The 27,250-nt window shown below is 38.6% G+C and overlaps 1 protein-coding gene across 6 annotated transcripts in view; it reads left to right on the top strand.

The window, feature by feature from the left end:
* The window catches only part of TMEM19 (transmembrane protein 19), a 33,334-nt gene extending 17,097 nt beyond the window's left edge, over positions 1–16,237 (top strand). For 2 of the 6 annotated variants that reach the window (XM_071552221.1, XM_071552219.1), the window contains exons 2-7: positions 4,919–5,069; positions 8,438–8,551; positions 9,993–10,130; positions 10,453–10,707; positions 11,729–11,938; positions 14,738–16,237. In XM_071552221.1, coding sequence (XP_071408322.1) covers positions 4,940–5,069; positions 8,438–8,551; positions 9,993–10,130; positions 10,453–10,707; positions 11,729–11,938; positions 14,738–14,901 — 1,011 coding nt within the window. In that variant the 5' untranslated portion in view covers positions 4,919–4,939 and the 3' untranslated portion in view covers positions 14,902–16,237. Of the gene's footprint in view, positions 1–1,893; positions 1,918–4,631; positions 4,680–4,765; positions 5,070–8,437; positions 8,552–9,992; positions 10,131–10,452; positions 10,708–11,728; positions 11,939–14,737 lie in introns of those variants that run through there. The other 4 variants (XM_071552220.1, XM_071552216.1, XM_071552218.1 and 1 more) reach the window with 4 other exon arrangements.
* The last annotated feature ends 11,013 nt before the right edge of the window (positions 16,238–27,250 follow it).

Below are 27,250 nucleotides of genomic sequence, written 5' to 3'. Positions count from 1 at the left end.
GCCAACTCTCTGTCTGGAGTGGCTGGAATTCCTTTGTGCCGCTCTTCAGGTGTTCTGGTGATGACCTGTGATCCTTCTTCAGGCTCTGGGCATCTTGTTCTGGGACTGGCATCAAGCTGGTAGGAGTGGGATGGATGGAGGTTTCCCTCTCCCAGCAACCTGAGCTTAAAACCTCTTTACTATCTTAGCAAGCCTATGACTGAAGATTCCTTGTGCATAGTCCTTTCAGATGTTTTACCTGCCTTACATTACCTTACTGTTACTCCTCCCCATTACTGAATTATGCATTCCTGAACTTTTAATTACCTTATTTACATTCTAAATCAATCTCTTTAACTTCCCTCCTGTGTAAAGTGAAAATATGCTAGAGATACGAGAACCTAGAACACCCAGTACTTTCAATATATCAGTCCTTTCCCAATTTTCTTGCTGAAGTAGAAAAATACAGTGGAAACACATAGTAAAAAGGGAGGTCATGTGTAGTAAATGACCAGAAAAAAGACAATCTTGCCTCATCAGAAAACTATCCTGGGCAATCTCAGGGTATATAATGCCATCATGAAGTATTTCCAGATGAGAAAATGTGAGACCAGAAGGCATGGACTTTTATCTCTGAAAGTATCTTAGAATCTAAAAAAGAAAAGAGTATAGAATTGATTTCATTTAATCAAAGGAACTTAAATAAGTGGAACACTGTTCTGAGTTTCTGTGGGATGGAACTAGCTTTCTTCCTAGTAGCTGGTAAGCTGTTGTGTTTTGGATTAGTATGAGAGCAATGTTGATAACACACTGTACAAAATGCTTAACTTGAAATAAAATTGATACATCCTTTTTCAAAAATTTGGCATGCCTATTGAAATACTGAATCAATTTTGAAAGGCAAAGTAATACTTTGGACACTCTCAAAATGTCAAAATATTTTAGGCTACTATGAATAAATTTAATTGGTGTCATTATCCTTGGATAAACTGATTTGACACAAAGCTAAAGCCCAACCACAGGTATTTAATAAATTTAATATTTAAAGCTGCATTCTGTGTTCTATTCCGTTTCAGTGAGGCAGTTGTATACTTTTCATTTGCTGCTTTATAGTCCACAAATCCTGCTATGAATAGTTTCCCCATACTGCTAATTACTGAAATTTTTGACTGCCTCAAAAATGTTATGAATTCATCTGTATAGCAACTACTCTGGTATGAAAATTACTGTTTGCAATTTGGTTGGTATTTTCACAAGCTACACTAATTATGGGTGCTCTACTTAAGGCAAATATTTATCTGCAGTATTACTTTTTCCCTTCTGTTTTCTGTAACTATCTAATGACACTATCAGCATAGAATTTTAGTGTCTTGGTACTTTGTCTTTTTTATGAGTGTGACTATTACTCAAGGCCATTGCAAACAGCTATACATAGTACAAGGTTAACAATATTTGAATATTTACAGATTTTTAGTTTCATGTATTTAACAGTATTTTGTCTTCAATCAGTTGAAAAGACAAGTTTAACAATAGAGAATAAAAGATGTTTAAATTAGTATTTCACTTTCAATCTATATTATTAATAACCCATTCTATCAAGCACAAATACGAATAATGTTTTAAGCAGTGTAGAGAAATGGAAATTACTATCTCAGAGGTTAAAAACCAGAAAGTCTATATCTAGACTCTTTGTATATTTATGAAAATTTGGAAATGTTATGCTGTATTATGCCAAATCTACTAAATTTCTAATGTATTCCTGGGAAAAGAATGAATGTAAAACAGTGATTAGCATGTTCTGTACAGTAACATGTTATTATCTTCATTTTGTCATGCTGCCTTTCATCATCTCACATTCCTGTCTCCTATTGAATCATATTTATTTTTTCTTCTACACTGTGCTGGTCGTGCTTTGCATCCTATACATCTCGGTGAAAGGTAAGTAGAAACTCTTTTTCTATATATTGAGCAGCTTATAGCTATGACAATTTTTTTGTATTTAAGTTCTCAGATTTTTATTATTCCAAGTATGGATTTGTAGGGGAAAGTGTGAGGAAAAGCTTTCAGGTCTATTTGTCTCAAGGAACTGTTACTTGCCATTTTTTTAATTCTCAAGCTTATCAATATTATAAGGTGAGGAATGTGGAGTTTGTTATAAGCAAAAGTTGATTATAAAATGTATGTTTTGCATGTATTAAATATACATAATACTCTTCTTACTGATTTGGGATGGCTTTTTATATAGATTAATTCTGAATTCACATTGCAAGCAGCTGGATGCCCATTTAAATTTTTAAAAGCTTGAAGTTTTACTTATTAAAAGTGTTGTGATGTTGTTGTTGATGATGATGATGATTATGATAATAATGACTCCAAACAAAATATTTGGACCAATTACAGTAACTGCTGTAGACATTACTTTCAAAACAATGGCTACTTCTTTCAGTTTCTAAATGTAGAAAGAAGTTTGAGTTCCTTTCTTTTTCGTTTTCTAAGCTACTTGTAACATTTAATGTGTGCTGAGCTACTGCAGGTAAATTTGTTGGCAATCAAAAACACTGGAAGAGGGATGTATGAAGTCGCATTTAACAAAAGACTTAGCTGAGAAAGGAGTCAGAGCCAGCATTATTCACTCCATGGTTGTTGCAGATTTCATGTCTATTTAATTTCCTGTATTACACCAGGTATGGAGAGCAGTACTCCATTTTACTTTTTTCACTCAGGTAAACTCCAGCAGCAGCAGCACCTTTGGCTTTAAACCAAGATCCAAGGTCTGTGGATGAGCCGGTCCAATAGTCTGACGTATCCCTAAACAGCGCCAAGTGCTGCTTGGCATGGGCATGGGATCTATGAAGGAAGCTAAAGGGTCCTTTAGAGCTCCATAAACCTGTGCCCTCTTCACACCAGCTTGTGTGTTATCCTTAATCATGGTCCCTCACTTTTACAGTCCCACAGATAACAATCAGGGCTGTAGGATTCCTGTGGGAACCTTTGTTTCTCCACCAGAAATTCCAATATCAGTCTGTTACAGTTTAGAACACAAAAAGTTAGCAATACATTAAATTAAAAAATTTATTACAGTTAAGAGTTTAAGTTTATGGGAGTTGGTTACATTTGAACAAGCAGCTGCTTGTTCAGCCACCGGTCTAAGTAGATTTGATCTTGTTCTGGTTGAAAATTTCACATACTTAGATTTTGGCAGGAACTTCTAAGCAATGTCATGTCAGTGTTGTGCTCTGAAAAGCCCAGCTACTGAGACCCTGATTCTTAGATTTCAAATTCAGAGCCCCGATAGAGGTTTAATAGAAATTTGGGAAGTAAGAAGGAAGACTATATATATTCCAAAAGTCAGTCCTGCTACATTAGTATTAATGTTTTAGGTATCTCTAATTCAGATAAAATTTGGGTGTTACCAGTGTTTATTATCGATAAATACAGCAGAAAATAAGATAAAGCCCTGTCTAAGGCACTTGTTCCAAATTTTGGTTCGAATTACTGGAGAAAATGCACTGTAAACACCCACGGGTTAACTTTTACTTTTGGAATAGGCCTACTGTCTTCAGCTACAACCAGGTGTCTGTAAATCTTCACAGAATATGATCCTCAGTTTAGACAACATCTGAAGAAGACACTCTGAGTGATAACCGAGTATTTCTTTAACAATAACACAAAAGTAAATTGAAATCTCTGTGGCAAAAGAATCCACAACCTGGACTGTGCCTGCATCCTGTTAGAAACCTACTCCAGATGCTGAATGAAAAATAACAGAACATGCCTCAAAGATAAATGGGTGCCAACAAGCCAGCAATCTAAAATTCAGTAGGAAAATTAAGAACTCTTAAGATGATTCGCTTGAATTTTCTAGTTTGTTATTCTTGTTGAATATAAAGGATCTTTTACATCCATTTTTTCTATCACTTTGCCTCTCACTGACTACTTAAATATTTTATTCTGCTGCTGCTCCAAGTCCATGAGTAAGAAAGCACTTGAGGTTTAGTGATGTTCATGGGGTGACTCATCTGTACCACCACTATTTATAAACTTGAAGTTGTTGGTGTACCTTCCACTAAACAAATGCTGATACACAAGTGCTACTTCAACATTATCTTCTGTGATGCCTGAAGTCTTATTTAATTTATTTCTTATGTATTGTGAGGCTGCTGTTTAAAACCATGGGGTTTTGAAAAGTTGTGGTTTCACCTCTTTCTGTGCTTTGCTGACAAAGCCTCGGATGTGCTCCTGTGTCAGCTTATTTACAACTTGAGTGTTTTGAGAGTAACTGGCATGCCCCAAGAAAAGCCATCAGACAGGTTTGGCATGTTTTTATTCCAAGCCAACCTCAGGAAACGTTTCAAGTCTCTTTCTTCTGGTGTTAATGAACTGTGCAGTGTTCCAACAAGTTTAAAACCTCATCCGGATACTCCCCGTTATTACTAATTTTCATCAGATTTCATTCTTTTCTCAAGAGTGTCATTCCTGGTTTTAGTTCGCAAACTGCATCTATATTGGCGGCATCTATACTGGGGAGCGCTCTGCGGCGAGGCTCCCGCTCCCTCCCTGTGGCTGCGCTCCCTCAGCCTCCCGCTCCCTCAGCCTCCCAGTGGCTGCGCTCCCGCGGGCGCGGCCGGGCTGTGGCTGTGACCGTGGGGCGGCGCATGCGCGGGGCGGGCTGGCGGCGCTGCGGGCGGCCCGGGGAGCAGGTCAGTGACGGAGCTGAGCGCTCCGAGCCCTCGGGGCGGTCCGAGCCCTCCCAGCGCCGCCGGCCCGGCCCCGGGCCGGGGGTGGCCGCAGCAGCCTCCCCATGAGCGTCTCGGTGCCTCCCGGCAGCGCCCCGCGAGCGGTGCGGGCCCGGCCCGGCCGTGGGTGCGGCGGGGCGGGAGGAGGAGATGGTGGCAGTGGCGGTGTCGCTGACGCGCTGCGCCTTGTGTTTTCCCCTCAGGTGTTCTCCCCCTGGCTTCCCATGCCCAATTACCAGGAGGATTTCTTCAGAGAGTACCTCAAGATGATGGCGAATGTAGTCATCCTGAACTTGCTCATTTGTATTTCGCTGGCGTTCTGGATCGTGTCTATGACTGCCAGTACGTACTACGGTGAGTCCAAAGGCCGGGGAGAGGCCGGCAAGGCACGGCCAGGGGCGAACCCTCTTCTCCAGCCTCAGCAGGCTTGAGACAAAACATGGCAAGACGCGTATGCACAGCCCCTTCATCAGTGGAACAGAAAACCTCACCCCTTACATTAGCTGATGGTGGTTTAGAAGGTACTGATGATAGCCACTTAACTTGCAGCTCTGCCCAGGGATCATGTAGAATTTAAAATGTCGGTATCTTTGTGATTTCTTTCCCTTAAAGAAAGCAAATAAAAACTAAGAAGTGAAAAGAAAGAGTGAGCTGACAGACATCTTTCTGTATGAAGGAGAGTATGTGACAGCATGGGAGGAGCATGCAGGCCTTCAAAACTGTTCCAGGAATGCACATGCAGCAACATGCAGAACAGGGTATGCAAGAAGAATTCCTTGGTCAGGGAAAGAGAGACAGGGGAATGGTGTAAGATGGGGATGTATGCATGGAGTGGCTGGCCTGGGTGCCTACTGTCAGCTGAACGTTCTGTTCTGGCAGCTCAGACTTAGTAGTGGGTAGTTGCAGGGACTCAAGTGCTCTTTGTGGTCTGTCATTTTGGCTCTAGGGCCATTCTTACAGCAGTGAGCGAAAGCCTGCCTTCAGTATTAGTTCAAGCTTAGAAAAGTTTAACTGCTTTTCCAGGATAGGTTAAGAGGTTTAATTGGCTGAGGTTAAGATTTAAGCCAATTTGATGCAGGAAGAGCTCCGGTGTCATTGCAGTGTTGCAGAAAGTGCTTAGGGATGCAAAATGAACACCCTCGCCTGCCTGCTGTCACCCTGGATCCAGAAAAAGCTAGAATAAATATACCACCAGTATAAGTTGAGTTTTGCAGTGGTAGTTGGGTGTCTTTGGTTAGTGTTTTCCAGTGCTTCAGGTTTTAGTATGTAAAATTACTTCTGGTACAGCATTAAATCTGTATTGTCTGGACGCTTCTTTGGCTTGTAGTGAGATGCCAGATGGGAGGAAGGCAGACAGATGCAGGCTTCACAACCTAGTTCTGTTTGTGCCATTTAGAGCTACCCAAGCTGGATTTAAACACACAACTTCATTTGTGTGTGTTTGCTCTGTGAAGGTACAGCTCTCTGATAATCAGGATATTCCAAGAAATGACAGCGTAGAGTGGAGAGACCTGGTATCAGGTGAATCAGGATCAGAACTAATAGAAAGGAAGGGACTGCAGACTAATCCAGTTAAATACTTCAAAACATTTTGAGTTGGCTTTATTTTCTGTGTAATGAGCAGAGCAACATAGCAGCTGAGCCATTTTTTGCATAGATTTTAATACTAGATCTGAAATAATTTATTTCTCTTCACTTCCCAAAAAGCAGTATACTTTCTAAATACAGAAGATTTGATTAGGTGTAATTGCTTTCATATGTGAATAAGGAATTAATAGATTTAAACAGTGCAATATGTTGCAAACTTTGGCTCTGTGAGAATACCAATAATGTACAATCAGATGTTTGAGCAGCCATGACACAGGAAGCTCAGTTCAATTAAATTTTGTTGACCAGTAAACAAAGCGAAGAGTATCACTGTAGCTCAGCTAAGGAATATATGACAGAATAGCTAAGTTTTCCAAACTAGAATAAAAAGGATAAAGTAGTGATACTAAAGTTATAGAAACACAGCCATTAGGTATCTTATATACATGCTGATGTCCTCTCTCCACATAGACTTGAAACTACTTCTGGAGTCTTCTGTCAGCCAAGTACCAGCAGTCCTTCTATTAACATAGTGTTGAAAGTCTAATTGATGGTGTGAACAACAAAGTGACAATATTTGACACATCGTAGCAATAATCCAGAACACATAGATGATGAAAAGGGGGATGGAGAAAGTTGTTTGCTTTTCATGGCCAAAAGCTAAACCTTTTGATGAATAAGAATGATATTTTTCTAAAAACACTGCTCTTGGATGGCTTGAAAAACAAGTTAAAGCTTCCAACGTATTGTACTCAGTTTCCTTCTGTTACAATGCTGAAAAGCATTAGTGACCATAGACAGTGTAGTTAATGTCTTTATTGTTGACATATTTTCTGAAACTCCATCAAAAATAGTACTACTAGTAGTAATAACAATACTTTGTTCCTATAGTTACCAGTGTGTGCTGGTTTAAAGGTAAACTGGCAGGAGAAATGAACCCAACTTGAAAGAGTTTGTAAGTCAGAGTTATGATTTAATAAAAAAAATTACAATAAATGCAATGATACAAACAGAAATTTGTTTTAACCCATAAAACCCAAAAGTCTAACCCAGCACCCTGGAACACAAACAGAATGGTGTTTATTAGCCCCTGTGCTGAGACCCACATGATCCCCCTGCATTCAAAGTAAAAGGAAAGGAAAAATGTGTTGGTTCAGAAGATGGTCTCGGTCTGGTCGGGAGTGGTGGTTGCAGTCCTGTTGAGGTTCTGGTCCTCCTCTGGATCTGACAAGCGGTACCAGATGTCTCCAAATCGCAAGATTATGTACTCTCATGTTCAGATGGGAATGCCCCGTACCTCCCCCAAGGCTGTGAGTTTCACAATGTGTGCTTTACTCTGTGAATCATGGGATATTTTTTGAATCCTTGAGGGTCCATTAGCAGACATGACCCCTCAGGCAGGGTGTGAAGGTACTGATGCCTTCCCGGAGGGGAGTTATCACTCCTGAGTCATTGGTGTGAAGACCTTTCTCTCACAGGGTTCTCTTGTAGCTTGAGGGATCAGGTGTGCACTGGGCAGCTGCTGCAAATGATCCATTGTTAACAGTTCATTGGAAATGATTTGGAGGGTGTAGTATACACTGTTTTGGTTACACCCACACAGAGATAAGCTGGTCCTGGCTGCTCTAACTGAGACACAGTGCTATATTAGTACTCTTGCACTACTTTATTTAGTTAAAGTTGTTTTGCATTGTCTTTACACGACAGTAATGCTAATGTTAATTTTATACATAACTGAAACTGAACTCTACATTCCTTATTGTGGCTGTATAATTGAGTTTCTTCCTAAAACCTGAACTTATCTGTTCTGTCCGAATCAGGTGGTCTTAACATTTTGAATGGTGATTTTTTTGGAATTTATAAATCCCTTTTAGACTGGCAAATATCACCGTGTTTATTTCTTGTCACATTTTGCTAATTTTGGGATGATAAATTTTAGTTCATTTTTAATTTTGAGAGCAGAATAGAAAAATTGACTAGGTAATTGCACATATTTTGGTCTGCTGTTCACAAGAGTATCCTTCTGGAAGGTAAAAAGTTTTAATCTCTATTAAGATTAGACTTGTAAGTACATACTAGAAGGTCTTAAAAAGGTTTATAAGGATCATCTGTAACCCTATTATTTGATTTATCAGGTTCTTTACGACCCATTTCTCCATGGCGCTGGCTGTTTTCAGTCTTGGTTCCACTAATTATTGCTACACAGGGTTTTAAGAAGAAGAGTCTTGATCACAGTGGTGCATTGGGAGGTATGTTTTTTTCTGAGACTATTAAGCTAAATATTTAGTAAACTAAACTGAGGTCCTTTTTATTGTTTGTAATTTAAGACTTTACTACCTAGTTCTGTTATAATAAAAGTATAAATGTAAGCGTACCTTAAATTCATACTGATTTTTAAACAGGAAAGTTAATTTTGTGCTGCTGTTTGTAATTAATTTGATTAATATTGTCATTAGATGTATATAAACCTGGAAGATTGTTTTAAACTTCAGAAGAGTATGCCGTTAAATCACATGTTTTGGTTTAATGTATAGATGGATTCACAGAAAATTAAAGACATAACAGAAGTAGTGATAGAGAAATACCCTAAAATTGATCCGTGTCAGCGGCTTGTCTTCCTGGGGGGAAACCAGTTAAGAGAACATGGTTCTGCTTATTGTAATAGAAGCGGTTCTAGGAATTTTTTTGGCCTGTCAAAAATAAGAAAATTAAATCTGTATTTCAAACTAATGACCATTTCAACAAAGTTATTCTTGATCACATGATAAAAAGTCAAGCATAGTGTACAATAGTGTTTATTGAAAGTTGTTTCAAGATTTCTGGGTGAGGTGATTCACCCGTGTCTTGTGACATTGTCTGAATTGATGTTCAGTGGAATGAAACGGGGCCTCAAATCTTTTCCCCTGATGTCACCTGTTTTGCAACTCTTTTTCTGTCTGTGAGTTAAGGGGAACCTTTTCTATATTAAAACCCCCTATTTTTTCCTTCTGGGTTTTTATCTCTTAATATAACAACTCTACTAGCGAGCTTATACTGGCAACTGCCCTAAGTGCAGCCAATTTTCTTTCAGTCATTTGTAGTCATTTCAGAATTGTACTCTCATGGTGGCAAGTGAAATTAGACCTCCTTTGTGAAGGGGGACATAAAAATGAACCATATCCAGGAGAGCAGATACTTTAAAAAATTACAGAAATAAAAAGATGGCATAAAAATCAGAAGCTGAAAAAGAAAAGGAAGAACAGAAGGGGGAAGCAGTATCTGCTGAGATATGAAGGAGGATTATAGTGATTATCTTAGAGACCTTGGGTGTGGGATTTGATACTGAAACCGATGATAAACTTGCTGATGGAGGCACAGCCACAGCTGTATATCTGCTCCGTATACAAATAATAATATTCTTTGGGCAGAGTACTTACATTTAATTATATATCCTTTGGATTTTGGTTTGATTTTTTTCACTGCTCCTTTATTTTTGCACAGTAATACTGATTTGTGGCAAAAGAATGTCTTGAAAATCACACAAACAGTAGCAATCAAATTAGCAATTTAGCAATAGACTCTCTTACCACAGGATTATCATAAGTACCATGAAGATACTCTTCATATTCAAAAAATTCAAAATACTTAATTGTTTTGCAAAGCCAAGATTGTTACATGAAAGAACTTTATATACCTTTTTTTCCTTCATAGGATTGGTGGTTGGATTTATCCTTACAGTTGCAAATTACAGTTTCTTCTCATCTTTGTTTGTATTTTTTGTTACTTCTTCAAAACTTACTAAATGGAAAAAAGATATAAAGAAGCAAATAGATTCAGAATACAAAGAAGGTAAGCCAAAATACTTTCATTCTTTCAGATCCCTTGTGGAGAATAAATACTACATATTCCTGTTCCTTTCAAACTGTCAGATGAGATGTCACATCCAGAGTAGGGAACACTGTTGTGACTCCACTCCACCCTTACCTCTGTGAACATTAGCAAGTGACTTTGCTTTTGTTTCTCCTCTCTTTAATAAACTGCCATATAGTTTCTGTTTGGAATGTGTCTTTTGAAATTTTAATTTGTATATGTGTATTTTGCTTATGTCTCATGCTGCTCCTGTCAATTACTGTTGCCTGAAGTTACTGAAATTTAGTTTTTATTACTTCAGGTGGACAGAGGAATTGGGTTCAAGTATTCTGTAATGGTGGTGTTCCCACTGAGCTGGCTCTCTTATATATGATAGAAAGTGGACCAGGTGAAATTCCTATTGACTTTTCAAAGGAATACACAGCATCATGGATGTGCTTATCCCTTTTGGGAGCTTTGGCATGCTCTGCTGGTGATACATGGGCTTCAGAGATTGGAAGTGTTATGAGTAAAAGCAAACCAAGATTGATTACAACCTGGGAACAGGTTCCAGTGGGTAAGGTGTTACTTGTTCTACATATTCTTAATATTTAGTTAATCTGTTTTGAATTATGCATCCAACTTGAAAAGTTCCAAGAAAGACAGAGAAAAACAAACATCAGAAATCTGGGATTAGAAAATATTACCAGGTCTCTATTCTCTGAAATGGAATATACTTAATTGTGTTTCTTCTGCACCTCATTGGTGAGATACAGCATCCTTGGAGCTAAAATCATTCTGAATACTGTCACTTCTCATCTCTGGCAATATTAAGTGTTTGTGTTGCTAATACTATAAAGAGTACAAGTTATCAACTTATTTTTTCAGACTTGAATATTTTAATTGGTAGAATATATATATTCAATACAGACAATACAGAAAATTCACTTCTTAACCAATTACTCATTTCCTTTAATATCTTACCAACGTTGTGCAAGTGAACTTTGTGTCTGTCAAACCTTCTCTCCACAGTAGATGTCATTGCTGCCTTAAAGCAGAGTGTCTTTCTTGAGTCTTGCTGGCATGTTGATCAGTTACAGATAGGAGAGGATTGGATAGAATTTAAATGCATGGGAATTTTTTCACCTTTTTATGCATTCTTCATATTTTCTTCTTTTTTTTTAAATGTGTTGTTGAAATATGTCTGGCTCTACTTCTTCTTAAATAGACATTACTTTAAAAACATGTACATCTCAAGGTTGTTTTTTTGGAGCAAATCTCTTTTTATTATCCCACCCTCCCCTACAGCAGACAAATAACAGGTGATATTGAGAGGTGTGGTGTCTGGTTTTATTTAATTTAATGCTAGTGACTATTTCTAAGTACCTAGTCCTAGAAACAGGAAAAGACAAGTAGCAGGTCATAATATCAGGTTAATCTTCTCAGCAGCATGTTGGGAATTGTAAACTGCAGTAGTGAAGTCTTGTGGATAAAAGGGGAGAAGATCATTATAAACAGTTTTGATTTCATGTAAAACATTTGAACAAATGCAAGTCTTTAAAAAAGTTTTTAACTCAGCTTTGTTTTGTTTGATTTAGGTACTAATGGAGCAATTACTTTCATAGGCCTGCTCTCAAGCTTGCTTGGGGGCATGGCAGTAGGTATAGCCTACTTCATAACACAACTGATTTTTGTGACTGACTTGGAAATATCTGCTCCACAATGGCCCATTATTGTGTTTGGTGCAGCAGCTGGCCTGCTGGGATCAATTGTTGATTCTTATTTGGGAGCTACAATGCAATACAGTGGTAAGATTCTTTTTTTTTTCCCCTTTCCCAGTGTAACCTAAAATTGTACTTGAATTTCAAGAAGGGCTGAGGACATGATTTTCAAATGGAAAAAAATCCAGAAGTAGCGAGAGAAAGGACTAAGGGAGGAAATGTGGAGATGATAATGAAAAGAAACAAGGGCAGTGGCTCCTTTTCCAAATTTTGATTTGTTTATTGTAGCTTACTGTCTTGCTGATGACTGAAAGAGGCCAGATATTCCAACATGTTACCTTAGAAGAAGCCATTGCTGCCCTCTCCTTTTCTACATATCTAAGTATAGTAGCATTTTACAAGAGAAAATGTCAGTTTAATTTTACCCATTTTCTTGGATTAAGTTGTCACTGGAGAAGGTCCATACCTACCTCTGAAGTCTTAGCAATAGTCTCAGCTTGACGAATTAAATAAGAAAAGCTCCAGGAAAATATGAACAATATTTTACATTCTGTTTTTTTCACTGCTTCATAGAGTACTGTTTCCTGTAGGTTAAGCTTGTGACTTTAAAAAAATAGTAAATTTAGAAGAAAAAATTGTTGACTGGCTGATTCTAAATTACTTCAGTGTTTACTCATTGTCCTGAGGGATCGTTGCCAGTGAATAAACACTGCAGACAACCTTTAGGCTAAACTGTAAACTTACCCTATGTTTAAAACTAATTTTAAAACCTTATCTGACACTGTTGTGTTTAACAGCTTGCTTAGAACTTAAGTTTCCAGGTTTCATTTTCAGTATAGTTACCAGAAGTCACGTTGTGAATGTGCAAGTGATTTGCCTGAGATACACAAGACCCTTAGATCTACCATTACAGTGAGAACTGCTAACAGTTGTTGATGCTCTGGATTTGACTTTCCAGCGTTTTTTATGCTCTTCCTTTTAATTCCCAGAAAGTCCAAAATACCATGGAGTGTTCAATCATTTGATGATTTTTTAGATAATTCTGTAGTAAAGAGAAAACACTTAAGCAGTCAGACAACATTTTAAGCTCCTGGTGAGACAGAGGCATTAAGAGGATAGAATAAACCTAGCTAATGCATGCTTGCATTTATCAGTGTCTATTTCTTCTTCATTTCATGTATTTTTGCCATGCTCAGCAACTTCCTTTGCTGGCTGCAGTGAGGGCAGTATGCAAGTTCCACAGTTTCTTTTACAAATCTGTAAGTGCTGCTGGACTATGTATACTATATTATACACATACATGCTGTACTATATGTATGCTGTGACATAGATGAAATTTTGCTGCTCATGTGATGCAGGCTTTGTGTTCCTCCTTACTTTAACCCACTTTTCCAGTCTCTTTACAATGTGGACTCATAAGGAATACTCCCGTCCCTCTGCAGCGTCTTAAAAACAATAAATACAGCAGTGGTCATAAAGAATTGTGTCATTTTTGAAAACAGTCACCTGCTACTGCTATTTACTTCTCTGTGTTTTTCTTCTGGTGATATTCCTAGATCTATGTATCTAGTAGTCTGTGGTACCCACTCTTGCTAAAAGAAGATCCATCCCTGCCCACAGCTTTGTTAATTAAAGTTTTGTCTGAATAGCTGTACAGCATTAGATTCAAATTTGCACATGTTATCAGTCTCAAGCTGTACCTATTCTGTAAATAACAAAGCTAATGGAAGGACTTAATGTTACTTTACCTACTTGTTTATGCTCTGAACCTGCACTTTATGTACATTTGAGTAACATATTTAGAAAAATTTGTTCCTGGTTTTACTCAAGGAAACTTACTACTCTCTAAAACATAGCAAGTGTTAGCAGTTAAAACTATTAGACTTTGAAGTTTGATTTTTCTGTAGCTTTCTTGCAGTAACTAAAGCTGGGTTTAAATGAATGATTCAAAGGTAACAGTAATACCAGCTATGTACCTGCCAGGGAGGTTTGTGGTGTGGGATTTTATAAGTTTTGTCTCAGGTGCTGATTTTTTTGTTTTTAATAAAGCAGCAGCTTTATTTTGAAATTTCCAAGTTGTGGATGTTGGCAGATACTCAAATCTAAGAAGGAAGAAACAAGTTAATATAAAATACACAGATTTGGTTTGAAATGTTAACCCTTATGAACCTTAAATGTATGCATGTTGTACTTCACTACAGTGTAAGTTGACATTAAAATCAAGCATTCTAGAATGGTATTCTTATATCAGTGCATAGAATAGTGCAGCTGGACAAAATATCAGATAGTGGTGTGTGTACAGTAGTAACTAATGAAGCTCAATACTAGAGTATTGATAATACAGAGGCAGAGCATGGAATTACCTAAGTACTGGGGAAAAACCCTAGCTGCTGATAGTATAGGCTGTGTAAATAGAATTTATGAATTCAGACTCTATAAGGAGCTTGCTGTCTGTCAGATCAAGTAATATTGTTGTTTCCATAATTTTCCTTTGAAAACAAATAAATCTTGACAGGAAATACATGTTGCCAATCTGTTTTTTCTGTTCAAGAGAGCATCCTTTGCCTTGAAACAGCTTTTTTCTCTTCTCATTTAACTTGTGTCATTCCTTTCTTTGCTGTGAAGTTACATAAAGAGAGAAATAGACTTGACAGAAGTGTAACTTCTCAAAAGAAGTAACTTCTAACATAAGGTATTGTAATTATACACTGTTCTTTGAAGGTACCAAATTGAACTGAGTGTGATTTAGCTTAGTCTATTGATGTCTTCTTACAGAAGTTTAACACCATAATAGTAAAATAAATTTAGGAAGCTGCATACACTTGGTTACTAAGTTTCTTTTTAGCTTGGTTGGTCCTGTAAAATGAAGTCTTTGTCTTTTCCCAGGTTTTGACCAGAACACTGGAATGGTTGTTAACCACGAAACAAAAGACTCCAAGCACATATCTGGGAAACCTATATTAGACAACAATGCAGTAAATCTTTTTTCTTCTGTAGTCATTGCTTTGGTGCTTCCAGGCATGGCATGGTTTTTCTGGCCAAGGCGTTGAAATGGTTTAAAGTTTTCTGCATGTGATTCATTTGTATTCAGTGTTACTCAGAGACTCTAAGGAGCTCTGCTTGAACTCTGTTGAGGGATCTGGAACTTTCAGAGCGCCAAAGGCCTTTCCGTCTCAGCTTACTAAGGCTGTAAAGCTCAGTTGTCAAGCAGCATCTCTCAGGACTTGGAAGGCACTTTGGCAGTATGTTCTTGCTGCCCTTCAGATGGATGTAGGTCATTGCTAAGTGAGGTGAAGCACTTGCTTCATTTATCCTCATGGAGCTGAAGTGTCGGCGTCTCTGTTCTCTCCAGTCTTCAGCATCTGGAAGGGCAAGAAAATGGAAATAGAAGTCTAATCCATGTCAATCGGTGTGATGGAGCGTTGTGGCTATTGTCCAAACCAAACACAAAGTACACTGCAGCTTTATATAGACAATGGTAACAGGTTGAAGTGGGTGAGTTCTGCTATTTCCCATAATTTACAGTATGTAAGGTCTTAGGGAAGTATTTGAGCGGGGAAGAGAGAATTAAGCCTTGTTGCCTGTTGCGTATCCTTATACTATCTCCACTTCCCTGAGAATAGGGTTCATAAAAGTGATGGCACTCCATAGTGTCTGAAGCAACAATCTAAACTTAAAATAGAAACTCACTAGCTGTTCAGTAAGAACAATAAATTTTTCTGTGCTTTTTTGACATCTTTATTTCAAAACTAATTATATTTATGAAGATTGTCAATACTGTGGTACTTATGAAATAATTTAACATTAAAGATAACAGTTGTGAATTCACATTCATCTCTTTAGAAATAGAACATTTTTTTCTATGAGCATACAATTGTTCCATAATGTTTAGCATTCTGACCAAACTATACTCCTTGTTTTTTTCTCAGCAGTGGAAATATTTCCCATTTTATTTGGGGCTTCTACCCAGAGGTGATGGCCACAGCCAAAGAAGCTACAGAGGTTATCCTTGTAGTAGATGATGGAAGTCGCACTTATAACCATTTCAAAATGGAAATTTAATTTTTGATGCTCAGGCTGTGATGTTAGGTGATTGTGTCTTCCATCATTTATAAAAAGAGATGCAAGTAATTCAGCCAGTACAGATTGTATTTAAACTTTAGAGAAACCTTCATAATAACCTCTCACTGTGGACGTTCAGGAGCCAGGGCCTATACCGGTAACTTAAAAAAGCTTTTTATTTTTTTTTTTAGGGATAGGTGAGTATTTTCTATTGAACACCTGGGGTTTTTTTACAAATGTCTTGTGTATATTGCCTGTCTTAATTCACTTGAATTGTTTATTATGTCACCTTTTGTGGGAATATTAAAAAAATTTAACACCTTCCATATTGAGTTTACTCTTTTGAAATCTAGTCTATATAAATCTGGAATTCATTACTGGAATTAGTTCACTATATTACCCAATTATAAAGATGAAATTTCAAAGTAGTAAAGGCTTTCTGAAAGCAAATTGTGTAGCTGCTCTGTGTCTGTTCCTGTGGAACGGCACAAAATTATAAAAGGAAAATATGCACTTAAACTGTATCAATAAACCCCTGGGAATTTTATGCACTGTTTGGGTTTATGCTGCTTCTAAATAACACTGTATTAGTTGTCTTTTAAGATTTTATTAATACTGTTTTTAGAATTGAGAAAGATACAATTTTTTGTAAGTTTTTTTCAATTAAATGCCTTAGTTTTAGAGTGTTTTGCTTCCTGAAGGACAGTATATTTTCAGACACTTTAAGTGGACATGATCAGCTTTTCACTGTTTAATATGGGTCTCATCTGAAAACCAGCTTGCCATAGTGAGAAGACGTCTGTTATTTCAAATTCATAGCAGCATGAAACACTTTGATCTGGGATCATATGAAAAAATGTGATCTGAATGAGCTCCTGTATTTAGGATTGTCAAAGGCCATTACTTTGGGTTTTTTATTCATCATGTCTTAGTGATGACACTTGAGTTGCTTTTGAAATTAACACTCATAAGTTTCCAGTATATAGAAAGATCTGAGCACTCTTGAACTCCGAAAAGGACACTGTTAACTCTGGGTGTATTATATTGAGTGGAGTGTAGCTTATGCAAATAATGTTGCATTTAACTATTTAGTAGATGTGAACTGACAGCTTTGGGAGGAGGTGGAGGGGAGAGTAGAAGATACAGAGAAGAAGTTGCAGAATGTGACAAACTGCCTCTAAATTGTCGTGTGTCACTAAGAGCAGTTCCTGGACTCAGGAGGGAACAGATACCACCTGCCTATGTGCTACTTGGAGAGACAGAAAATGCAGGGAGTAAAAAGGAAAGGGTTAAAAAGGGGAGGAGTTAGGAGAAAACCAGAAATCAGTAGATTTGAAATTGCAAAGCGGAGTACTGCAGTTGGCAAATTTAATTCCATTCTCTAAACACTTGAATAATTCTTTTGCTTCAAAACCATGGGTATGCATAGCATATACCTCTGTCATTGATTATCCATTCGTATTGGCACCAGTACTTCCACAGCACTAAGAGGGTACGCTCAAAACTTCTTTAATTGAAGAAGTTACAATTGTGAATTATAGGTCCTTATGCTTGGCTTGATTTGTGGATGTGATAGATATCCAAGTAAAATTTTGGCTTAATTGCATATGAGAAATCTTTAGGCAGGTCTCATTTGGGCTTGATGTGTTGATTCTGATGGTTGAAGTATACTGGTGTCAGTGTCACCAGTATTTAGTTATTCGTTTAACTTCTGTTTTGTTGTTAGAGCTATAGATTGTCTTGGGTCTGCATGTGCTGCTGTTGAGTGGTCCATCATTGCCGATGTAAACCATAGTTCTCTGGAACAACAAAATAAAGTGGTATAAAAAGCAAAAGGCATATACCACCTCACTTGGATATTAATGACCAGCTGATGTTCAGCAGACTGACTTTTTCTAACATTAAAAGGCTGAAACATGAACTGCTGTTGGTGTTTTACACAATTGACTCAGCCACTATTCACATTAAAATCTGTTAGGATTTGGCATCTCAGATTTGTAAGTAGGACTTGTTTTCCTTGCATTTTCCCCACCAGTACTTCAGTCTCCACTCAGCCATTTTTTTACGTTTCATCATCTAACATTTTAAATTGCCATTAAGTAGCTCTTTTTCAAACAGGAGTTTAACTGTTTTTTACACAAAATTCATTCACTTAAACCTTTGGAGGTATGTTACAGTCTCTGCTTCTGACTATTGCTGTAACTGGATTATAATTTTCAATTTAAATACTGCTTCTGTTGGGGGCTGGGGTGCACTTTCACAATTACGGGCCTGCTTTAATACATAAATCAGAGAAGGTACATAAGTTCACTCTGACTCTGTGGATCCCTGCAGTGCTCCCAAGCCTGCAGCCATCTTCAGTAAATATTGCCAATACCAAATGAAGATGAAATAAATGTAGAAGCAAAGCTTGATGAGCAAATTGCAGCTTGTACTTGGGTACTTCCATGTCCGTACAGCTTGATTCCAAGTAAAGAAACTGCAGTAGGAATATCCAGTGGCTTTTCTACACCATTCACTAGGAGAAAAAGGGTCAATTTTACTACCTTGCCACTACAACCACTAATTAAATCACAGCATCACAGAACAGCCCAGGTTGTGAGGGACCTTGACAGATCATCTGGTCCAACCTTTTGCAGGAAAGGGATCTTAAATGAGATTATCTAGCAATAATGCATCTGTCTAATGGTACTTGAAAACCTTTGGTGATGGGAGCATCCTTAAATGTCAGAATTTTCCTTGAAGCATAAGAAGGTGGATACACAGGAAAGTACATGACCACTGACAACTTTCCATGTGACTGATGATATGAAGCAATACACTCTATCACTTGAAAAATATCTTTAGAACAAACACATATTACTATAGCAGACTACCTAGCAGGAACGTTTGCTCTGTGCTGTGCCGGGATTTGCCTTCTAGAGCAGTGGCAAGTGATGGTTCCTGATCTAGCTGGTTGACTGCAGAAGAGAAGACTGGATTTCACTGAAATGTGGAAGAAACAGCCTGACCCATGTTGAGGGAAGGGCGTTTGAAAAGGGGAATACTGCCAACTACCAGTTTGCAGAGAGGTACCTGGCTGGACCTGCCAAGTCACCTGTACAGCCTTGCATAACTTGTTTGCACCTCTGTTGCCTGGTAGCTGCTTTATTGTGGCTTTGTCTAAACAAGCATAAAGCAGAATGAAGCATTGCCATGTGATCACTGTCCAGATTGGTCTTAGAGGTTCAAGCCCACACCATTGCTAGTATGACAGTGGTTTAAAAAACAGGAATGCATCCTGCAATTAGAAAGCAGTAAGAAAAGTCTTCTGGTGCTCATTTGTTAATACCTTTTAGTAACTAGTTTTGTAAGGCCGCTACAGTGCAGCCGTAGCTGCATAGCTAAGAAAATAGAACATAATAAAAAATAGTGTGACTGTGCTCTGATGTTTCTTGCTGAAGGGCTTTTGCTGCAGTGACATATGTAGACTTCAGCCCAGTACTAAAAAAGCAATGACTTCTGTCACCCTGCTCTTTTTGTTACTGCTTCTTGTTATCCTGATATTTTACTGTTCCACTTGTTGACTTCCTAAGTCCTGAAATCATTCCACTGTTGAAAGCTGCTGTCATCAAATGTTCTCCCAAAACAGCAGTAGTTTTGGTCTGCCTCAAACTGCCAAATGCCCCTGGTTATGGTGCTCCCAATAGATGTGCATGATCTTAACTGCATTCAGTGTCTCATCCTAACATAATTTAAAATGAAAAACTGAAAAGAGCTGATTCGCGATGCACTAGGATGAGAAGCATGAGTGTTTTTCACCTCTGAATTCTGGGAACTCTATGTCTTTTGTTAGGTGCCATAAGAAAATTAAATAGGTGTCAGCATCTGACATTGCACTCAGTGGTGTCTGCCTAAGAAGCTCTACAGTTGGTTTAACCTATGCCAGAAAACATATCCACCACCAACCAAACCCTAAACAGTGCCTGAAGTTATTATCATAAGACAAAAATAAAAGTATAATTTAATTTATTGAACAGTAGAGTTTGAAGTTAAGCAAACAAAATATTCTTATGCTGTTTTGTGTATAAATTTGAGTAATACACCTCTTAGATTGGTTTGGTTTTCAGTGGATAAACAAATGCTTCACTTGGGTTCAGAACTCACCTGAAATAAGAAAATAATCTAGATGTTAAGATCAGATGCCTTTCCTTTTTCTTTACTCTTTAACGAAGAAAGTTTTTTATTATATATTTTGAATTTTTTCCCCAATAGAAAAATGGATGTATGTGTATCAGTCTATGCCCATGTCTTCATGGAATTTGCAAATCCAAAACCAACATCTGCACATACTCCATTTTCATAGAATCATAGAATTTGCTGAGTTGGAAAGGAACCCATCAGGATCATCGAGTCCAACTCCTGAGCCTGTGTGGGACACTCCAAGAATCACACCATGTGCCAGAGGGCACTGTCCAAACACTTCTTGAACTCTGTAAGGCTTGATGCTGTGACCGCTTCCCTGGAGAGTCTGTTTCTGTGCCCAACCTCCCTTTGGAAGAAGAACCTTTTCCTTATACTGAACCTAAACCTTCCCTGACTCAGCTTCCTGCTGTTTCCTCGAGTCCTGTCACTTATCCTGAGAGTGAAGAGATTGGTACCTGCCCCACTGCTGCCCCTTAGGAGGATGTTGGAGACTGCAATGAGGTCTCCCCTCAGTCTCCTCCAGGTTGAACAGAGCAAGTGACCTCCAGCAGCTTCTCATATGGCTTCCCCTCAAGGCCCTTCACCATCCTTGTGTCTCTCCTTTGGATACTCTCCAAACAATATATTTTTTGTATTCTAGTGTCCAAAACTACACACAGGGCTGAAGGTGAGGCTTCACCAGCACAGAGCAGAGCAGGGCAATCACCGCCTTTGGTAATGGGGAGCCTGGCCCTGCCCTGGCCATCCCAGCACCTCCACTGTGCCACACAGGGTACGGTCCCCAGGTGAGCCCCTAGACACAGCATGTGCTGCAGACCCCTGCCTAAGGGCTGGGCAGGCACAACACTGCAGCCTACCCCAAGGTCTCCTTGCACTTTGCAATTTTAATCCTTAAAGGTTTTTTAAAATTGTTAAATATCCTCTCCTGTTTATCTTCTGGCATTATCTTAAGAATCTAGGTGTTTTTTTTTTAATTCCAGTTTCCTTTATCTCTCTTTTACTGCCCTAACTCCTGGACTGGCGTCTGCAGCTCCTCTCTGATCCTGACAGATTATAGAAACCACAGAACAGTGACTCTTCATAGCAGCATCTACGAAGTCAGTGTCTACTGTTCTGGGCACAACACGGGACTGATCTGTTTTGGGCAATTATTTTTCTTTGCTAGTGCAAACAGTCACATAAATAAATTTAAAGGCCTCTGTCTCCCTTCCCATCCAGTTTAGGAAAAAGTGAAATATAAAACCAGAAAAACTGACAGCTAAGGTTGAAAGTTGCGGCAATCTAAGCTCCACTTCTACATTAAATGCTGAGGAGTGCTAAGGTACCCTCATCTGCATAAGATTTTAATGCAGAATTTTACCTTTAGATTAGAGGGCAATTCTAAAAAAAAAAATCGGCTCCACATGTCCCCTGGAATCAAAGTGTGAGACCATATCAGGACACAGCAGAGATAGATCCACATCATCATTTTATTTCTCTACCTCAGAGCACCTAGAATAGGTTTCTGCCCAATTTTTTTCAGACAGGAGAGCTGAAAAGCAGAAAAGTAAATTAGCCTTGCCAAACCACTTACACTTCTAACGTTCTGTTTTTAGTAACAAATGATCTGCTTAGTAATTTTTGTAAAGACTGATTATATCTGACAGCACTTTTGTCTCTAATATGCTAAAGCAATCCTAATTTGAAGTGTCACAGGTTGATCAAAGCTGTCAGCAGGGTTATTTTCCTGTGCCCTGTTTTCAACACAGCATTTATCCAAATCTTTGCAGAGTCAGTAACACTGCTGTAGTTTTGCCAAGGTCAGGGTGTCATCAGGCCTTCCAGCGTAGCTCCACTTCATCACTGTTTGACGCAGTGAGATATTAACCAGCAAAATGTTCAAGCACACAGTTAATTTTAAGCCCAAGAGCAGTCACACTGAAGTGTTAGTAATCAAAGGGTGTGCTAGTGTTGTTCAAAGTTAAGCAGACTCTAAATGTCCTTGCTGAACTGCAGCCAGCGTGCTCCTCTGCATCACCTGCAGCAGATGGGCCCCACTCCTCTCAGTTAAGGTCTTTAAGCACAGTTGCAGGATTGGATTAATTAGTTTTATCATTGATGAACTGTACTTAATCTTCAAAAATCAAATAAGTAATTAAAATGATTATGTTAGTACTGCCATCAGTTCAGATCCTCCCTACCCTGGAACTTATTTTCAGGCTCAGAAAAAGTATTTCAGTAGTCTTCAAGGAGATTTTAAAGAAATAGAGATGGACAGGCTATTTAAAATTGTGGCAGAAACTGAGTGTAGTAAAACTTTAAATTACATAGTGCTACAGCAATACAGGGTGAAAACAAACCAAAAGCTCCCTAGGTTCAAGCATTTAGAGTGTGACTGTAATTACATAGATAGAAAGCTGAAATCATGCTTGAATATTTATCTAACAGATAAGCTCTAATTCATATGATAATTATCCAGAGAAGACATCAGGAGATAAGACTAGCTGATGGCAAAAATATGTTTTAGCTTCACATTCTGTGAACTTTGTGAACCGACCACTTACATGAGACTAAAAATGTATCTGAACAACCAGTGATTCTCAAAATAGGGTACCTAGTTTGTGAGTGACAGCATTCGCATCAGCATTGGTGTGGGTTATTAATGCATAACAACCATTTAACCCCACACCAATCACATAGTAGACAAGTGACATGAATATTCAATTATAAAGGCTTATACAACATCCCATCAACTAATTAAACCATGAAGGTAATCAGTATTTCAGTTTTATATCCCACTGAAGACACTGGCATCCCTCAGACAGCATAAAGTGCCTTTCATGCTACACTGCTTCTAAAGGAAATCTGTCATATCTATACAATGTTGCTTCCTGAAGCACTGAGATTTGCCCAGCAGTGGAAGAGCAATGTGGAGTGACTTAGGTATGTTCACTTGCTTTTACCACGTGTTATCACATCTCCAAGCTACAGCAAAGTAAATGTCATGATAAGCAGCAATCTAGGACCTATCCTTAACATTTCACAGATCTTGTGTGGTTTTTTGATCAGCTTGTTATTTTCGGACAGCTATGCAAATATATTCTGTCCTGCCACCTTAGTTCATCTTTGTCCTCTGCTGTGCATGAAAAAAAAAGCAAAAATTGTTTTTTACAAAGAACAGTCATCAGCTGGTGCCTGTTGACAGATGCACAACTTACTATCAAAGTATTTTTGCCTTGAATTTGCCATTAGATACACACAGTTTTTTAATCGGCTAACATTAAGACATTTAAAATTTATTTGAACAAAAAAATACCTAAGCAGCCTAAAGTGTTCAGACTCAAAACATCTTGCAAGCCTTTGATGGTGAGCCAATTTGCACTGAGGGAGGTTTAGATTGGATATCAGAAGGAGTTTCTTCACTGAAAGAGTGTTCAAGCATTGGAATAGGCTGCCCGGGGAAGTCCCTGGAAGTGTTCAAAAATAGTTCTTGGGGACATGATTTCATGGAGTTGGCAGTGCTGGGTTAATGATTGGACTTGATGAACTTAGAGGTCTTTTCAAACCTTAATGATTCTATGATTCTATAAGCATGATACAAAATCAAGAGATTTTGGATAGTTCTTTGACAGCCTCATTCCTCAATGCTGAATTTATTATGCTGCTTGTAGGGAAGTGTCTGATACTGATGACATATATGTGTTGTTGCAATGAATGGAGTTAAGTGGAAAGAGCAGAGATTAGCACTGTCTTCTAGATTACTTGCATCTGGGGTTACTACAGTCTGTCTTGTTCATAAGCATTCTAGTGATTTTAAAATTTACAGCATTGTTTATTTCTTTCTTCTCAGCTTTCTGCACTGGGTGTTGTGCACTAGCTTACTTTCACCATGCTTCAGTCATGTCTACTCATTTTATCTGCTCATGAAATTCCCTATTTTTTAGAGAAGCTTCTATCAAAGATGACAAAGAGCCAAGGAATGTTTAATGAAACACATTACCTGAGAATCAGTCAACCTATTTTCAATACTAATTTTTAAAGAGTAATTAACTTCATTTTTCAAAATAAAGGCCATTTCCTGAAGAGCTTCTTTAAATTATTTTCTGCCTTTGTTGCTATGCCAAATCCCAAACCTCCCAGTTTTGTGAATGTTTTTCAGCTCTGGCTCCTGACCTGCTCAGATCCACGACCTCCACTGATAGCACTTCCTCTGCAGTGTTCTCTCCAAAGTTCTCATTCTGTAGGGTCCAAACATTCTTGCCTTGAAGGCAAAAACATTGGTCAGAGAAGACTGTCAAGCACAGAACACTGCATAGCAAAGTGTGGAGATTGAGTGATATTGTAGTACATCATGCATGAGAGACTGTGTCAATGTGTTGAAGTCCATAAGCAATTGGTTTATATTCCCTTCAGAATGAGTCAATTCAGATACTCAGGAAATTTCAACCTTCACCTTTCAAACAATCTATTTAAAGTGATAGATGATTTCTTTCACGTCTTCCATTAAGACTGTGGGGAAAACAGGAGTCCAAGAAATTGCTCACATTGCCTTGGAGAATTCACAATTACAACTCAGTGGAAGAGAAGTAGAAAACTCATCATCACGTATAAGTTTAGTTATTTTTCTAGACTGCTTCCTTTGCAATACGATCATTCTCCAGCTCCTCCTATCTCTTTCTTTTACTGTAGCAACAGCTGTCCTGGGTGAAAGTGAAGTAGAGCCACCAAAACAGACCCTGAGGCTTAAAGGCACTAGCTTGTTGCCTGTAATTCCTGTATCCCAGCCACGTGAAAGTACTGTTTTCCTGCTCTACATTCCTGTATCTTATATTGTTCCTTTGTTAAACATGAGTAAAGGCCTAAAGTTTTCTAGGAACCATCAAGTGTACCATCAAATCAGAGCAGAGGTCTCAGCATGCTTCCTGGAAACTGGCCAATGCTAGGTGCCCAAAGGAAAAAAATCACCCTGAAGAGAACTGGCCTGGGCAATTAGAATCTGACCTGCATGTAGTGGATGTTTCTTAATTCACCTCAGTTAGAGGCTGAATATCATAAGCTTTGGAGTTCAAATGTGCAGCAGTACTTCAGTGACCTGCACATCTGGGAAGCTCAGGAGTCAAGTGAGACTTGACAGAGCTGAGTTCAGAGATGTCTGCTACACAGCATTTTAAAACTGCTATCATGCTTTCACACCTGAAAGGCAGAAATGACTGAATCTAACCTTATGCCTGTTGTCCTTGGAGACTTACAGGATTCCCCTTGCAGTGCAGGGAGATAATGACATAAGGACCATTGTCCTTACCTCATGTGGTAAGGACAAGGCAGATGAGAAAGGGCCACCATTTAAACTACCCTTTGGTGTTACATGAGACAAGAAGGTGCAGAAGAGCTGACACAATCCCAAGCTCTTCAGCTTTTGTTTGAACTGGCACACATATTTTAAATTAATGAACAAGTAGAAACCAGCTTGATTACAAAACAAGAATGAAAGTTTTTTTAGTATTAACCATGCTAGCCATAATTTCTGTGCTTTGTCAGGTGAAGCTTTTAAGGGCTGGTTCTGATCAGTCAGCAAAGGCCACTCTGTGAGAAAATTAAGGTTGCGAATGTGATTCTGCTAGGAATTTTCATTATGAACAAGCAGCATGTAGTCCAAAGTAAGTAACACTCTCCGTGTTCCTCTGGTTGCAGTGAACAAACTCTCCTCCTCTGCCTGCAATACATCTTGAACTGAGCAAACAGGACTCCCAGTGAGCATAGTGAGGTGGGGAGCAGCACACCTGGCTCACTCATCTTCCCTCCGCCTGCCTGAGCAGGGGAAACAGATACTGGCAGCAGAGAGAAAGTCCTTTTAGTCAATTCACAACTAATAACCATAGTTATAAACACACAAACATCTTCCCTCCCTTCTTCATGTTTTCATTTGTAGTAAGTAATGTTTAGTGAAACATACCAAGCTCCTACCCCTGTTAATGGACAAAATGTATTAACTAAGGATGATATTTTGAATCAAAGTACTTGGAAAGAGTACTTGGAAAACCAGATTTCCCAGAGAGGGTTTGTTTTGGTTGGGTTTGGGTTGTTTTTCTTTTGTTTGGGTTTTTTTTTTCCTGGATGTTGGCTGTTCTAGTTGTCAACACCTGTGGTTTGCTAAAATCTGTTAATAAATCTGTGTTTTTTTGGTTTGGGTTTTTTTTAGTGAACACAGCAATATGTCTGGTAGCCATCAGTGTCTCCCTAATGCAATAAAAAACCCCAAACACTACCAAAATACTGCAGAGAATCCCTAACCATTAATCTGCCATTTAAAAAAATGTAATTCTCACAGATGATGATGATTTGGATGAAGATATATAGCTGAATAAGTAAGCCTTCCATGATTCAAAACAGATTTGCTCAGAGCAGCTCATTCCTATCCTTTCACATAATCACTGCTTAACTGAAGCTCAGTGGCACTGAAACTGATAGGCTTTAGCATGTCCCTGAGGAGCTCTGCTGGCACCTAATCCCCCTTTCCATGTTCCTGTCCCTGCTATAAGACATCTTGAAAAGTCTACTGGCTTATCAGCCAGTAAATGAAAGCCTTTGTTTTACTCGTACTGCTGTGACTGACCTGCAGTCAGCACATTGCAAGATCTCTCACTCTGAGCAGAGTGTGAGCAAGCCTATGGTGCCACCAACTTCCCCATCTCCTGCTGCACCACACAGCAGCAGGTTCCTTTGGTGCGAAGTTTCACCCTTTATACACCCCAGGAAGTACATACAGCTCTGTGGATCTGTCCTTCAACCTGCCTGCTTCTGTATTTGAAAACACTGTCATGATTTTTTAAACAAGCTTTGCTAATGACTGGTATTACTCTAGGTAGTTTATGATTGCATGGGTCCCATTTTACTTTTAAAATTTTGACCAGTTCCGCCTTCCTCTGGGACTTCCCTGGTCTGCCAGCATGTGTTTAAAATGAGCATTTCTGCTTTTTTTGCTTTCTTTCTTTTTCGTTGGATTTTTTTTTTTGGTGGTTTTTTAATGTTTTTATTCTTAACACTGTTACAACATAGATCTAGTAAACAGACTTCTGGGGGAGGGAAGTTTTGTCATTTGTGATTCTGACACTTTAAAACTTATTAACTTTAAAAGCCATGGGTTTACCCTCTCTCAGAGGTTTAAGGCCTCTC

Source organism: Pithys albifrons, chromosome 3, assembly GCF_047495875.1.
Source record: "Pithys albifrons albifrons isolate INPA30051 chromosome 3, PitAlb_v1, whole genome shotgun sequence".
NCBI classification, from domain to species: Eukaryota; Metazoa; Chordata; class Aves; order Passeriformes; family Thamnophilidae; genus Pithys; species Pithys albifrons.
This window is presented reverse-complemented; position numbering and strand designations above follow the sequence as displayed.